Here is a 12,691-nt window from a genome sequence, read left to right as displayed (position 1 = left end):
CACTGCGGGGAATGATGGGACATTATACAGTAACGCTATGAAGGGAACGGGGGGATGACATTATCATTGTGTGTGTCAGGTTCCTATAAGGTGTCAGGATGTCACCATCCATTTTTCTATGGAGGAGTGGGAGTATTTAGAAGGTCACAAATATCTGTACAAGGACATCATGGTGGAGGTTCCCCAACTCCTCACATCTCCAGGTAATAGACAGGACTATATACACACGGCCTAGAATTATCAGTATGTAAAGAATGAATTCAGTCCCTGTATGTGTTTCCTCCAGATCTATCCAGTAAGAGGACAACACCAGAGAGATGTCCCTGTCCTCTTCTTCCACAGGACTGTAAACAAGAAGATCCCAATGTTCCTCAGGATCATCAGGTAGATGGAGAGAAGGTGTCATGAGATCTCCCCTATGATGTGTAGACTGCTGTGAAGGTCTTGTGTTCAGTCTTGTTTTATCCACCAGTATTATATGTTTTATACTTGTGTAATGAGAACGGTGGAGATGGCAGGATTAGAGCTGATCATAGATGTGACTTCTCCGTCTGTCTGTGACTTTTACAATATTTGTTTCAGGGTGAAGATCTGACTCATATTAATACTACAGAGACATATGTGAGGGGTGATGAGCGGTGTAAAGAGGAGATTCCTACAGGTAACCATCCAGGTGAGCAGTAATCAATAAATGCAGAGAAGTCACAGATAAATAATTATTGTTAATTTTATTTTATGTATCATTATTAATAATTATATTTTTATTTTACTATTATATAATTATTATAAATATAATTAAAATCTGATAATTATACAAGTGCTTCTCACTAAATTAGAATATCATCAAAAAGTTAATTTATTTCAGTTCTTCAATACAAAAAGTGAAACTCATATATTATATAGAGTGATCTATTTGAAGTGTTTATTTCTGTTAATGTTGATGATTTGTGTTTTCACTGGTTGTAAGCCATAGTCATTATCTCAGTAAATTAGAATAATTAACAAAAAACACCTCAAAGGCTTCCTAAGCATTTAAAAGGGTCCCTTAGTCTGTTTCAGTAGGCTCCACAATCATGGAGAGGACTGCTGACTTGACAGATGTTCAGAAGGCAGTCATTGACACAAAAGCCACAAAAGGTCATTGCTAAAGAAGCTGGCTGTTCACAGAGTTCTGTATCCAAGCATATTAATGGAAAGTTGAGTGGAAGGACAAAGTGTGGTAGAAAAAGGTGCACAAGCAACCGGGATAACTGCAGCCTTGAAAAGATTGTTAAGAAAAGGCCATTGAAAAATTTGGGGGAGATTAACAAGGAGTGGTCCCAGAGTCTGAAGGAAGAGTGGAGAGGCAAACAATTCAAGCTGCTTGAGGTCTAGAGTGAAGTTTCCACAATCAATGATGGTTTGGGGAGCCATGTCATCTGCTGGTGTAGGTCCTCTGTCTTTTATCAAGACCAAAGTCAGTGCAGCCGTCTACCAGGAAATTTTAGAGTACTTCATGCTTCCCTCTGCCGACAAGCTTTTTGGAGATGGAAATTTCATTCTCCAGCAGGACTTGGCATCTGCCCACACTGCCAAAAGTACCAATACCTGGTTTACAAACAACAGTATCACTGTGCTTGATTGGCCAGCAAACTCGCCTGACCTTAAACCCATAGAGAATCTATGGGGTATTGTCAAGAGGAAGATGAGAGACACCAGACCCAACAATGCAGACGAGCTGAAGGCTGCTATCAAAGCAACCTGGGCTTCCATAACACCTCAGCAGTGTACAACTGACAGGTCTAATGAACTTCAATGCATAGCTATAGCAGTGAGGCATAGCAGAGTGCTTTGGCTTTCCGGTGGTGGGATTCAGGAAGATGGCTGCCAGCGCATGTGCAGATTGAGATCTCAGTTCAACAGAGATTACATGATATAATTACCATCAAGTAAATAAATAATTAAGCCATAACTCTATGAAGTTAGATATGGTTTGTGAAAAAATACCTATAGCACAACAACAAGGCAGAAAAATCCCATGTAACACCCAGTTAAAAAGCAGAAACAGGGACAGTGTATAGACTCATGAGTATAGAACCATTCAGTTTATGAAAATAGATAATAATATATTTTTATTACTTAGCAAGACACAGTAGTATACATAGTCTCTATACATATGTTTGAGGAGGACAAATCACAAATATATCCCCACACAGTAACAAATGCAAATCACAATGAAAACTTCCAAATGTAGTCACCCGTCAATAAATACGAAGTTAGGCAATGAGACCAAGTCATACAAACCATGTGGCATTTTAGTGCAGATTCTGACTGGCCAGTGCCCCTAGGTGCGTTTTGGCGTTATGCCTTCATCCCCACGAAACACGCGTTGGGGCACTGGGCAGTTAGACTCTGCACAAAAATACACAAGTAAATCCAGCTCATGACCTGCAGTTCCACACTTCTGGAGCACGGATAGCACCTGGGCAGGGTGCAACATCCAATAGAGAGAGCAGAAAAATCCAGCTCACAGATAAAGTCCAAAAAAGTGCATTTTATTTTCCAAGGTATATGAAGCAAAGATTAAAATTGTGTGTTCACAAGAAAAGAGAATACAGGCATCTTTTGACTCGTTTCGAGCGACAAGCGCTCTTTGTCAAGATACCATCCAAGTGAACTTACAAGATTTAAAAACAATTTGAACATGTGCACACACCAATTTCCTGATTGCAAAAAAAAACTATTAAATCACAGGTGGGAAACCTCTGCAGCTAAACATGTATTAGAATTTCCCATGCGTTAGTACAAAAGATTTCAATCTATTAATTTCTGTGATACAGAATAACATTATACACAGGGACATTAAGATAATAGTTTATATTGCCTCTATATTTTACTCTGCAACGCAAGGAATCAGTATTGAATACTGTTAGAACCCTCCTGTTTGTTTTTTCTATCTTGTGTTTTGCGGTCACGTGACCATCTGCCTTTATATGCCAGCTCCGCCATTTTGGCTGTGCTGGACTTCAGTGTTTGACTGTTTCTCTAGCCTGGTGCTTCGGTGCCTTTCTCTGTCAAGTTCGCTTGGTTCTTCTGGGACCTTTAGTACATTTTTGTCAGTTTGTCTTTTTGTGTTCTGCAACAACTTCTCTGTTTAGGAGGTTATTTCAGGTATTTGTGGATTGTGGTTCAACACTTAATGTGATTGCTAAAGGGTTTTTGGAAAACCTTAAATTGAAATCCAAACCTTTGTCATCACCTATTTCTGTGATTGCAATTGATAACACTCCTTTGAAATGTATTACTCACAAGGTTGAAGCATTTCCCCTCACTATCAATGGAGTTCACCAAGAAATTTTGGACTTGGTTGTATTAGATAATTTACCCTCTCCGGTTGTTCTAGGTTTGCCTTGGTTAAAACTGCACAATCCTTTGCTGGACTGGTCTACTAATGTGATTAAGTCTTGGAGTCCGAAGTGCTATGATAAATGTTGTAATGGTCGCATTGCGGCTGTGGAAAAAGGGGAATTGCCTGTACCTATACAAGATTTTTGGAGGGTTTTTTCGGAGAAGGAGTCGCAAGTTTTGCCTCCTCATAGAGATTATGATTGCGCCATTGAGTTTGTTCCGGTAGCTACTCTTCCCAAGAGTTGCTTGTTTAATCTAACTATCCCTGAAAGAAAGGCCTTGGAGGAGTGCATACAAACTAGCCTGGCTGCTGGTCACATTAGACCTTCTAAGTCGCCTGTGGCAGTTGGATTTTTCTTTGTTAAAAAAAGGACGGGGCTTTACGTCCATGTCTGGATTTTCGTGAAATTAATAAGATTACCGTACGCAATTCCTACCCATTGCCGTTAATTCCTGACTTGTTTAACCAGTTAGTGGGGGCCAAGTGGTTCTCCAAAATTGATCTCCGGGGGGCATACAATTTGTTACGAGTGAAGGAGGGTGATGAATGGAAAACTTCTTTTAACACTCCGGTAGGTCATTTTGAGAATCTGGTGATGCCTTTTGGTCTTACCAATGCACCTGCATTTTTTCAGAGCCTTATTAATGACATCCTGAGACCTTTGATTGGTAAGAATGTGGTTGTGTATTTGGATGACATTTTTATTTATTCACCAGATCTAGAGTCCCATTGGCAGAGTGTACGTGAAGTTTTGCAGTTATTGAGTGATAATTCACTCTTTGCTAAGCTGGAGAAATGTGAGTTTGCTGTGCAGAAAATTAGTTTTTTGGGCTACATTGTCTCCAGCGAGGGCTTTGAGATGGACCCTGTGAAAGTTCAGGCTGTGCAGGAATGGCCTAGGCCTATTGGTTTAAAATCTATACAGAGATTTTTGGGTTTTGCCAATTATTACAGGAAATTCATTAAGAATTTTTCTGTAATTGTTAAACCTCTAACCGATCTCACCAGGAAAGGTGCGAATACGGCCCAGTGGACTACTAAGGTCATTGAAGCGTTTGAGTATCTCAAAGAGAGGTTCAGTTCTGCCCCTATCCTTATGCAGCCTGATGAGACCAAGCCTTTTTTGGTCGAGGTCGATGTTTCATTGGTGGGGGTTGGAGCAATTTTGTCTCAGGAGAACAAGGGTGGAATACATCCTTGTGCCTTCTTTTCGAAAACATTTTTGGAAACCGAACTGAATTATCATGTTGGAAATCGGGACTTGCTGGCTATTAAACTTGCGTTTGAACATTGGCGTCCTTTTTTGGAAGGCGCTAGATTTCCTATTCAGGTTTTCACAAATCATAAGAATTTGATCTATCTGGATGCTGCCAAGCGCTTGAATGCCTGTCAAGCTAGGTGTGCACTTTTTTCTTGGTTTCATTTTTCTGTTACCTATATCCCTGGTACTAAGAATGTTAAAGCCGATGCTTTATCTCGCAGCTTCTCTCCTACGGTCGATGCCGAGGAGGAGAGCATTTTACTGAAAGGAGTTGTGGTGGCGGCGTTGGACTCCGTTTTGGAGAATGGGATTCTGAAAGCTCAAGATGAGGCTCCATCTAACACTCCCCATGGGAGGTTATTCGCGCCTAGAGCCTTTAGAAGAGATTTGTTTGTGGAGTGTCATGAGTCTCGGTTGGCAGGTCATCCAGGAATTTCAGAGACTAATCAGTCGCAGTTTTTGGTGGCCTGGATGGCAGAAGGAAATCATCAAGTGGGGTGCGTCAGTGTACTGTGTGTGCTAGGTCAAAGGCTTCACATACTCCTGCTGCGGGGTTGCTTTGCCCTCTGGAGGCTTCTAGTGCGCCTTGGACGCATCTCACAATGGATTTTATTACTGATCTTCCTGTGTCCGAGGGTTTTACGGTCATCTGGGTGGTCGTGGACCGTTTTAGTAAGACGTGTCATTTGGTTCCATTCATTAAGTTGCCCTGCGCCAAGACACTCGCTAAGGCGTTTGTTAAGGAGATTGTCAAGCTCCATGGTGTTCCCACGGATATTGTTTCTGATAGAAGACCTCAGTTTGTGGCTCGCTTTTGGCATGCTTTTTGTGACAGGTTGAGAGTCCATTTGTCATTTTCATCTGGTTATCATCCTGAGTCTAATGGACAGACTGAAAAAAAGAACCAGGATGTTGAAAAGTTTTTGCGTTGTTTTGTGGCAGACAATCAAGAGGTGTGGTCTGAGTTTCTGCCTCTCGCAGAATTTGCTCTTAACAATCATACATCCTCCTCTGCTGGGTGTTCTCCTTTTTTTTTGTTGTACTGGGAGACATCCATCTTTTGGTTCGTTCTCTAAATTGGGGTCGACGGTGCCGGAGGAGGAGAATTTTTCCGGTGATTTGGAGAGAGTTTGGACTAATGTACATTGCAACCTTCAAGAGGCTAGCAAGAAGTCCAAGAAGTATTTTGACAGGAAACGTAAGGAGGTTTTGTTTACTGTGGGTGACATGGTTTGGTTGTCCTCGAAGAACCTGCGGTTGAGGATTCCCTCTAAAAAACTGGGTCCTAAGTTTGTGGGTCCATTTAAAGTGCTTCAGGTTGTTAACCCGTCTGCTGTTAGGTTGGATGTACCTACTTCCTGGAAGATTAATCCTGTGTTTCACGTTTCCTTGTTGAAAAAAGCTAATGTATCTGATAGGGACGCCACTGTCACAGTTCCTCCTGTGGTGGAAGACGGCGAATATGAAATTTCTCGTATCCTGAATTCTAGATTGCATAGAGGGAGATTACAGTATCTTGTCTCCTGGAAGGGTTTCGGTCCCGAAGATAACTCCTGGGTAAGGAGGAATAATGTCTCTGCTCCTAGTCTTGTTAAAGCTTTCCACAGGCGGTTTCCGGATAGGCCTGGGCCTGGAGGATCCGGAGGATCCTCATAAAAGAGGGGGTACTGTTAGAACCCTCCTGTTTTTTCTATCTTGTGTTTTGCGGTCACGTGACCATCTGCCTTTATATGCCAGCTCCGCCCTTCTGGCTGTGCTGGACTTCAGTGTTTGACTGTTTCTCTAGCCAGGTGCTTCTGTGCCTTTCTCTGTCAGTCCGCTTGGTCCTCTGGGACCTTTAGTACATTTTTGTCAGTTTCTCTTTTGTGTTCTGCAACAACTTCTCTGTTTAGGAGGTGTCCCATTTTTGTCCCAGTCCTTATTTCTTTTAGTGACCCCTCCCTTAATGCTATAGGTCTTCGTTCAGACTAGCCAAGGACTAAGGTGGGTCTGTTCACTAGGAACAGGCAGACCGCTACATCGTAGGGATTCAGCTTAGTGTTACTGTAGGGACAGCTTCCTCTATCTTTCCATAGTACATGTTGCAGATCATAACAAATACATTCCATGAAAAGTACACATTTTTTCAGATAACATGATAAATAACATATAATATTTCTTTCTGACTCTTGTTTGTCTTTATTGGTGTGATGGTTCATTTTCCAGATGTATTAGATTGCTTTCCTTTAACAAGATATTTATCCCAGTTATATATATCAAAGTCAGTGAGATCTCAAAGGTTTTTCCACTAGCTTTCATGGAAAAGAGAAAAAGAAAGGGTTAAAACATTCAGGATTTACACATACAAATCAGCACTTGCAGAATTTTCCCATGCCTAAAGTTCAACACCTTCGATTTAAGTATCTCATTGCACCATTAACTCTTTAGAGAAGGAAAAAACTCTCCCTATAGTGCTGTATTCACACTACACTATCCCCAGCTGGTTGTTTACATTGGGATTTCTATGGAGAAGGAAAACCTCCACCTGTAGTGCTCTGTTCACACTATGCTATCCCCAGCTAGTCCGTTTGGATTGGGACATCACAAAAAAGATAATGAGTGCTCTGTTCACACTATGATATCCTTCACTATTTATTTGCACCAAGAATATTATGGGACAGCAATACTGTATTCATACCATATTTAAGCTAGAATAGCATAAAAGGGCAATGTTCACACTATAGGTTTAGATGTATTAAATTGATTCCCTTTTACAAGATATTTGTCCAGATAAGTCCCCCCCCCCCTGAATTTTGTATAAGAAAAAAATAAGGGGGAACAGGTTAATGCCTGAAAAATTTTCACATGTTTGTAAACAGCAAATGCAGATTTTTCACCTGCTTGTGGATCAACACTTTCAGTTTAAATATCGCATTGTACCATTGTCTCTATAGAAAAGGAAGAACCTCTACTTCTAGTGCTTTATTCACACTGCAGTATCCCCCAACTAGTCATTTGGACTGGGACATCACAAAAGAGCAATAAGTGCTATGTTCACACTATGATGTCCCTCGCTTTTCATTTCCACTGGTATATTATGAGAAAACAGTGACCACACAGCATTTAAGCTGCGATACCATGAAAGGGCAGTGTTCACACTATGATGTGCCCCACTGATCATTTAAGCTGAGATGTCATGGGAGTCTATATTTCTCCACTGAGCATTTGAACCATGAAACCTGAACCTATGCAGATATTGGCTTCACTATATATAAAAAAAGCCATCTTCTCCATTGCCTGTCTCCGATTGTATGGGTGAGAGTGAGTCGAGTCTCTCTGCCAATCGCAGCATGCATCGGCCTGAGAAAATAATTGCTGATCTGGACTGCCCTATAGTTTAACATTGGGCCCAGTGCTAGCCGATAAAACATTGCACAGCACTCAGCCGTGCTATGCAGTAGTGTGACTCCGGCCATAGCTTGCAATCCACTTCGCATGACTGTTTTAGTTAAAAAGTAATTTTTTACTACATGTCTTGTAATTTGTATTGAAATTTTTATAAAATATCAGTATATATTTTAAGTAATATTTAAAAAAAAAATAAGAATCGATCTTCTTCTTGGCAGATGAGTGTACCTGGAACTCAGAGCGACATCGGATATCTTCCAATTGTAAAGCAGATAACAGAGGTATCGCACAAGACACATGTGAAGAGCATGATATGATTTCAAATCTAGCTCATCACAGCAAAAATCTATCATCTGATCCTTTAGAACAAGTCGTATCTTCTGATTCATCACAGAATGCTAAGAAAAATACATGTCAAGGAAAGGATGTTATAAATCAAAGTGGTCAAACTGGGAAGAAGCCATTTTCATGTTCAGAGTGTGGGAAACATTATAATAATAAATCAAGTTTTTATAGACATCAGTGGGTTCACACAGGGGTGAAGCCATTTTCATGTTCGGAATGTGGAAAACTTTTTATTGATAAATCATCTCTTGTGAGACATCAAAATATTCACACCGGAGTGAAGCCGTACTCATGTTCAGAATGTGGGAAAAGTTATAATAATAAATCACATCTTGTTAGACATCAGTGGGTTCACACAGGGGTGAAGCCATTTTCCTGTTCAGAATGTGGGACTTTTTTTACAGATAAATCATATCTTATTATACATCAAGATATTCACACAGGGGCGAAGCCATATTCATGTTCGGAATGTGGGAAATGTTTTAATAGGAAATCTAATCTTTCCAAACATAAGAAAATTCACACAGGAGTGAAGCCGTTTTCTTGTGAAGAATGTGGGAAATGTTTTAGCCACAATTCATATCTGGTTAGACATCAAAGAATTCACAAGAGATGACAATTTTCATGCCCAGAATGTGAGAAATATTTTACCAAAGACTCAAGTCTTAACCATCAAAAAAACTTACATAACAGAAGCCACCTTCATGTAACATAGGTGGAAAATGTTTTCAACAAAAGCAAGTACCACTCTGTTTTTTTTTATTTTTATTACACCACCGGACAAGTATCAGTAATGTATATTCCCTGTGTGTAGTAAATAATTACCAATCGTCGTCTTCTGCTGCTCGCAGCTTCGTTCCAATCCTTTTCTGCACGACGTGCCCGGAGTTGTCATTTGTCCAGATTACTCCAGTGTTTGCTGGGCAGATTGGAAGTCACTACTGAATGTCAGTCTATGAAACTAAGAATGAGTCTTTCATGGATTTACACTAAGAAAGATAGTGATTATTTGCAGTGAACTGTGGCCAGTCACAAAATGCAGGAGAGGAAACCATAGAAGATGGCCACCGGTAAGTATTTGACCTCACACAGGGGCATTTATACCTGGCGGGGAAATTAAAAAAAAAAACCCAGAGTGGTACTTTAACCTTGCTTTACTTGCAAATAATACAATAAAAAATTCAACTGTTTTATTGTCAAAATTGAAAAATAAAAGGTGTGGTACTGTGTTAGCCAGTTGAAGGAAGAATGATTGCTCTCAGTAGGAGAAACATAATATTAACCTTGTAGTTATGAAACCTTTTGACGGCTAACTAAAATAAGTGATGTTACACAGTTTCTTTCAAGACTACTTAGTCAGACATGGTGTAACAAAGTATCTGAAGAAACACAAAAGAGCAGTGTGAAGACACAGGGTCTTCTGTGGGCATAACACTACTCAGATAACAGGATGAGGGTTAAACAGTGTGGCAATAATGTACAAAAAACTATTCCAAAAACATAAGTAGTACATATTGGCTAGAGATAGATACATCATATCTCCCCATTTGATTAACATAGGCAAAACTATGCAGTGGATCACCAATCATAACACCTAAGCTTGGAAAAAATTCCAAAAACCACTGGCAACTATAAAATAACAATCGTTATTAATAAATAATGATTAAAAATTCATTGTCAAATAATCACAAGGTTTAAGATTATTTGAAGGAGGAAAATGATGAAACAAACAGGCACGCATGGACAAATATAGTAATATTATTTTTTTGATTGATTTCAGTTCCCATGGGTAATACTGCCTACAAAGAAGGACTAAATAAGATAATAACAGTAGTATCTCCCATGTTGGCTAATAACAAATGGCCATATAAATCAGGTCATGGATCGAGGCACCATATTATTAAATAGTCAAGCTCACAAAAGAGCAATGATGAATTGCTCACATCAAATAAAAATACTAACCAAGACCATTGAACTTACCCATAAGGATTGTCACTGAATTTAGTCCCGTGCCGTAAATAACGCGTTATTTGACAATGAATTTTTAATCATTATTTATGAATAAAGATTGTTATTTTATAGTTGCCAGTGGTTTTTGGAATTTTTTCCAAGCTTAGGTGTTATAGTGTGGCAATAATGGCCCGCCGAGAATAGAGCAACTGCGACTTTGGGACTTCTAGGGCCAACTACCTCAACCAGTGGCCCCTCCCCCCCGCTTTTGACGGGCACCCACAGAGAGTAAGTAGCGGCAAGCTTGGGAATCTGACAGTCGATTGAGGTACAAGGCCAGGAGACCCGAGGGTCCCACCATGGCTTCTCTGAACATATTTATGGATTCTAGGTGACCGGATGGTCCCAACCTGGCTAACCCAAACATATCCTTGGGACCAGGTGACCGGAGGGTCACATTCCTGGCTTTCCACAAGCGTCTCTATGGGATCAGACGACCAGATGGTCCCAAACTGGCATCTCAGAACATATCCATGGGACCAGGCGACCGTAGGGTCACAATCCTAGCTTTCCACAAATGTCTCCATGGGACCAGGTGACCGGATGGTCCCAAACTGGCGTCTCAGAACATATCCATGGGACCAGGTGACTGGAGGGTCACAATCCTAATTTCCCCAAATGTCTCCATAGGGTCAGTGATGGTCAATGGAGCAGATCTGTAACGATTGCGGTGGATACCGCGTTCAGCTCGCCTCACATCTTATCCACTCACCTCAACCACCAAGCTACCGCACCTCCGGGATTGAAATCCCATATACAACCCCTGGCAAAAATTATGGAATCACAGGGCTTGGAGGATGTTCATTTAGTTGTTTAATGTTGTTGAAAAAAAGCCGATCACTAAAGTCATTTCAAATGGCAACTTTAGGGCTTTAAGAAACACTAAAAGAAATCAAGATTAAAAACGTGGTACTCAGTAAGGGTAATTTTTTTCAGACCAAGCAGAGGGAAAAAATTATGGAATCCCTCAATTCTGAGGAAAAAATTATGGAATCATGAAAAAAAAAAAACACAAAAGAACACTCCAATACATCACTAGTATTTTGTTGCACGACCTATGGCTTTAATAACAGCTTGCAGTCTCTGAGGCATGGACTTAATGAGTGACAAACAGTACTCTTCATCAATCTGGCTCCAATTTTCTCTGATTGCTGTTGCCAGATCAGCTTTGCAGGTTGGAGCCTTGTCATGAACCATTTTCTTCAACTTCCACCCATGTAAAGGAATGGAAACAGGAGAATTGGCTAGGAATGTAAATTATGGGGATGAAGTAGGGTAGATGGGAATATGATAATGTACAGGGTGATACAGAGGGGAAAGGCAGAGGTTTAGTAACATGAGATAGGGGGATATGGGATAGAACAAGTATGGAGAGAAGATGGCTGTGACTAGGGGAAACCCTCCCTGTTGTGCATTTTGACCAAGTAACTTGTAAGTTGTGAGCAATCCAGTCCACCTAGCAGGCCACATACCTTTATTAACACTGTGCTTTACCTTACAGCCTTTTGGCAAACCCTCTTTGGACTTGGTTCCATTGAATTCCATTTGCTATTCTGCATTCAAAGTAAGATTTCACCCTTGTGCCTTCTACACTTTCTCGTACCCTTATATCTACCGATCTACTGCATTAATGTCCTCTGGTGGTGATTAACAAGGTACTACGTTACTATGTATATACTGTATATTATTTGTACTATTTGTAAATTTTGTATATTTATTTTTATTTCTACCTAGGCCACATTATATGCCATACCACCACACAGCATGCCCCCTGTGTATATACCACTGCTGTAGTTGTATTTACCACCTGTCTTTTGTGGGTTCAACTTTGTATCCCCTTGATGCCTTCATCATCCATTCTCCCATTAGCAATATACCCATGTGTTATGTTTTCCTTGCAGTGACGCTTTGAAAAAGACCCACTAGGGTCGAAACATTATCTATATCTGATCACATTCAAGCATACAAATGTTCTTGCTCATTTGAATTCTGCTTGTCACAGAGAATCAATAAACTGTTCATCACCCAAGCCGGAGTGTGCAGTGAATCTTTAGCCCCTTCGCAACCCTGGGATTTTCCGTTTTTGCATTTTCATTTTTTGCTCCCCTTGTTCCCAGAGCCATAGCGTTTTTATTTTTTGATACTCCCTTAGAATTGTCCATAGAAGGATCAAGAGTTGTGTTAAAGTCACCCCCTAAAATCAGTGTGTCCTCCGCAAACTCCGCCAACTGATCTAAATAACTACGGAGTGCTTTATCTTGGCAATAATTAGGAAGATACAGGGAGGCAAATGTTACCTT

At 40.4% G+C, this 12,691-nt stretch overlaps 1 protein-coding gene across 1 annotated transcript in view; it reads left to right on the top strand.

The window, feature by feature from the left end:
* Positions 1–12,420, top strand: part of LOC141270843 (uncharacterized) — a 187,811-nt gene extending 175,391 nt beyond the window's left edge. The window contains exons 32-35 of the mRNA XM_073680940.1: positions 80–203; positions 287–384; positions 583–673; positions 8,255–12,420. Of these exons, the coding sequence (XP_073537041.1) occupies positions 80–203; positions 287–384; positions 583–673; positions 8,255–8,997 (1,056 nt within the window). The 3' untranslated portion in view covers positions 8,998–12,420. The remainder of the gene's footprint in view (positions 1–79; positions 204–286; positions 385–582; positions 674–8,254) is intronic.
* The last annotated feature ends 271 nt before the right edge of the window (positions 12,421–12,691 follow it).

Source organism: Phyllobates terribilis, unplaced genomic scaffold (assembly GCF_046119375.1).
Source record: "Phyllobates terribilis strain yellow unplaced genomic scaffold, ASM4611937v1 Scaffold_5__5_contigs__length_657084704, whole genome shotgun sequence".
Classification (NCBI taxonomy): Eukaryota; Metazoa; Chordata; class Amphibia; order Anura; family Dendrobatidae; genus Phyllobates; species Phyllobates terribilis.
The sequence above is the reverse complement of the archived record's forward strand: the minus strand, read 5'-3'. Positions and strand labels throughout refer to the sequence as shown.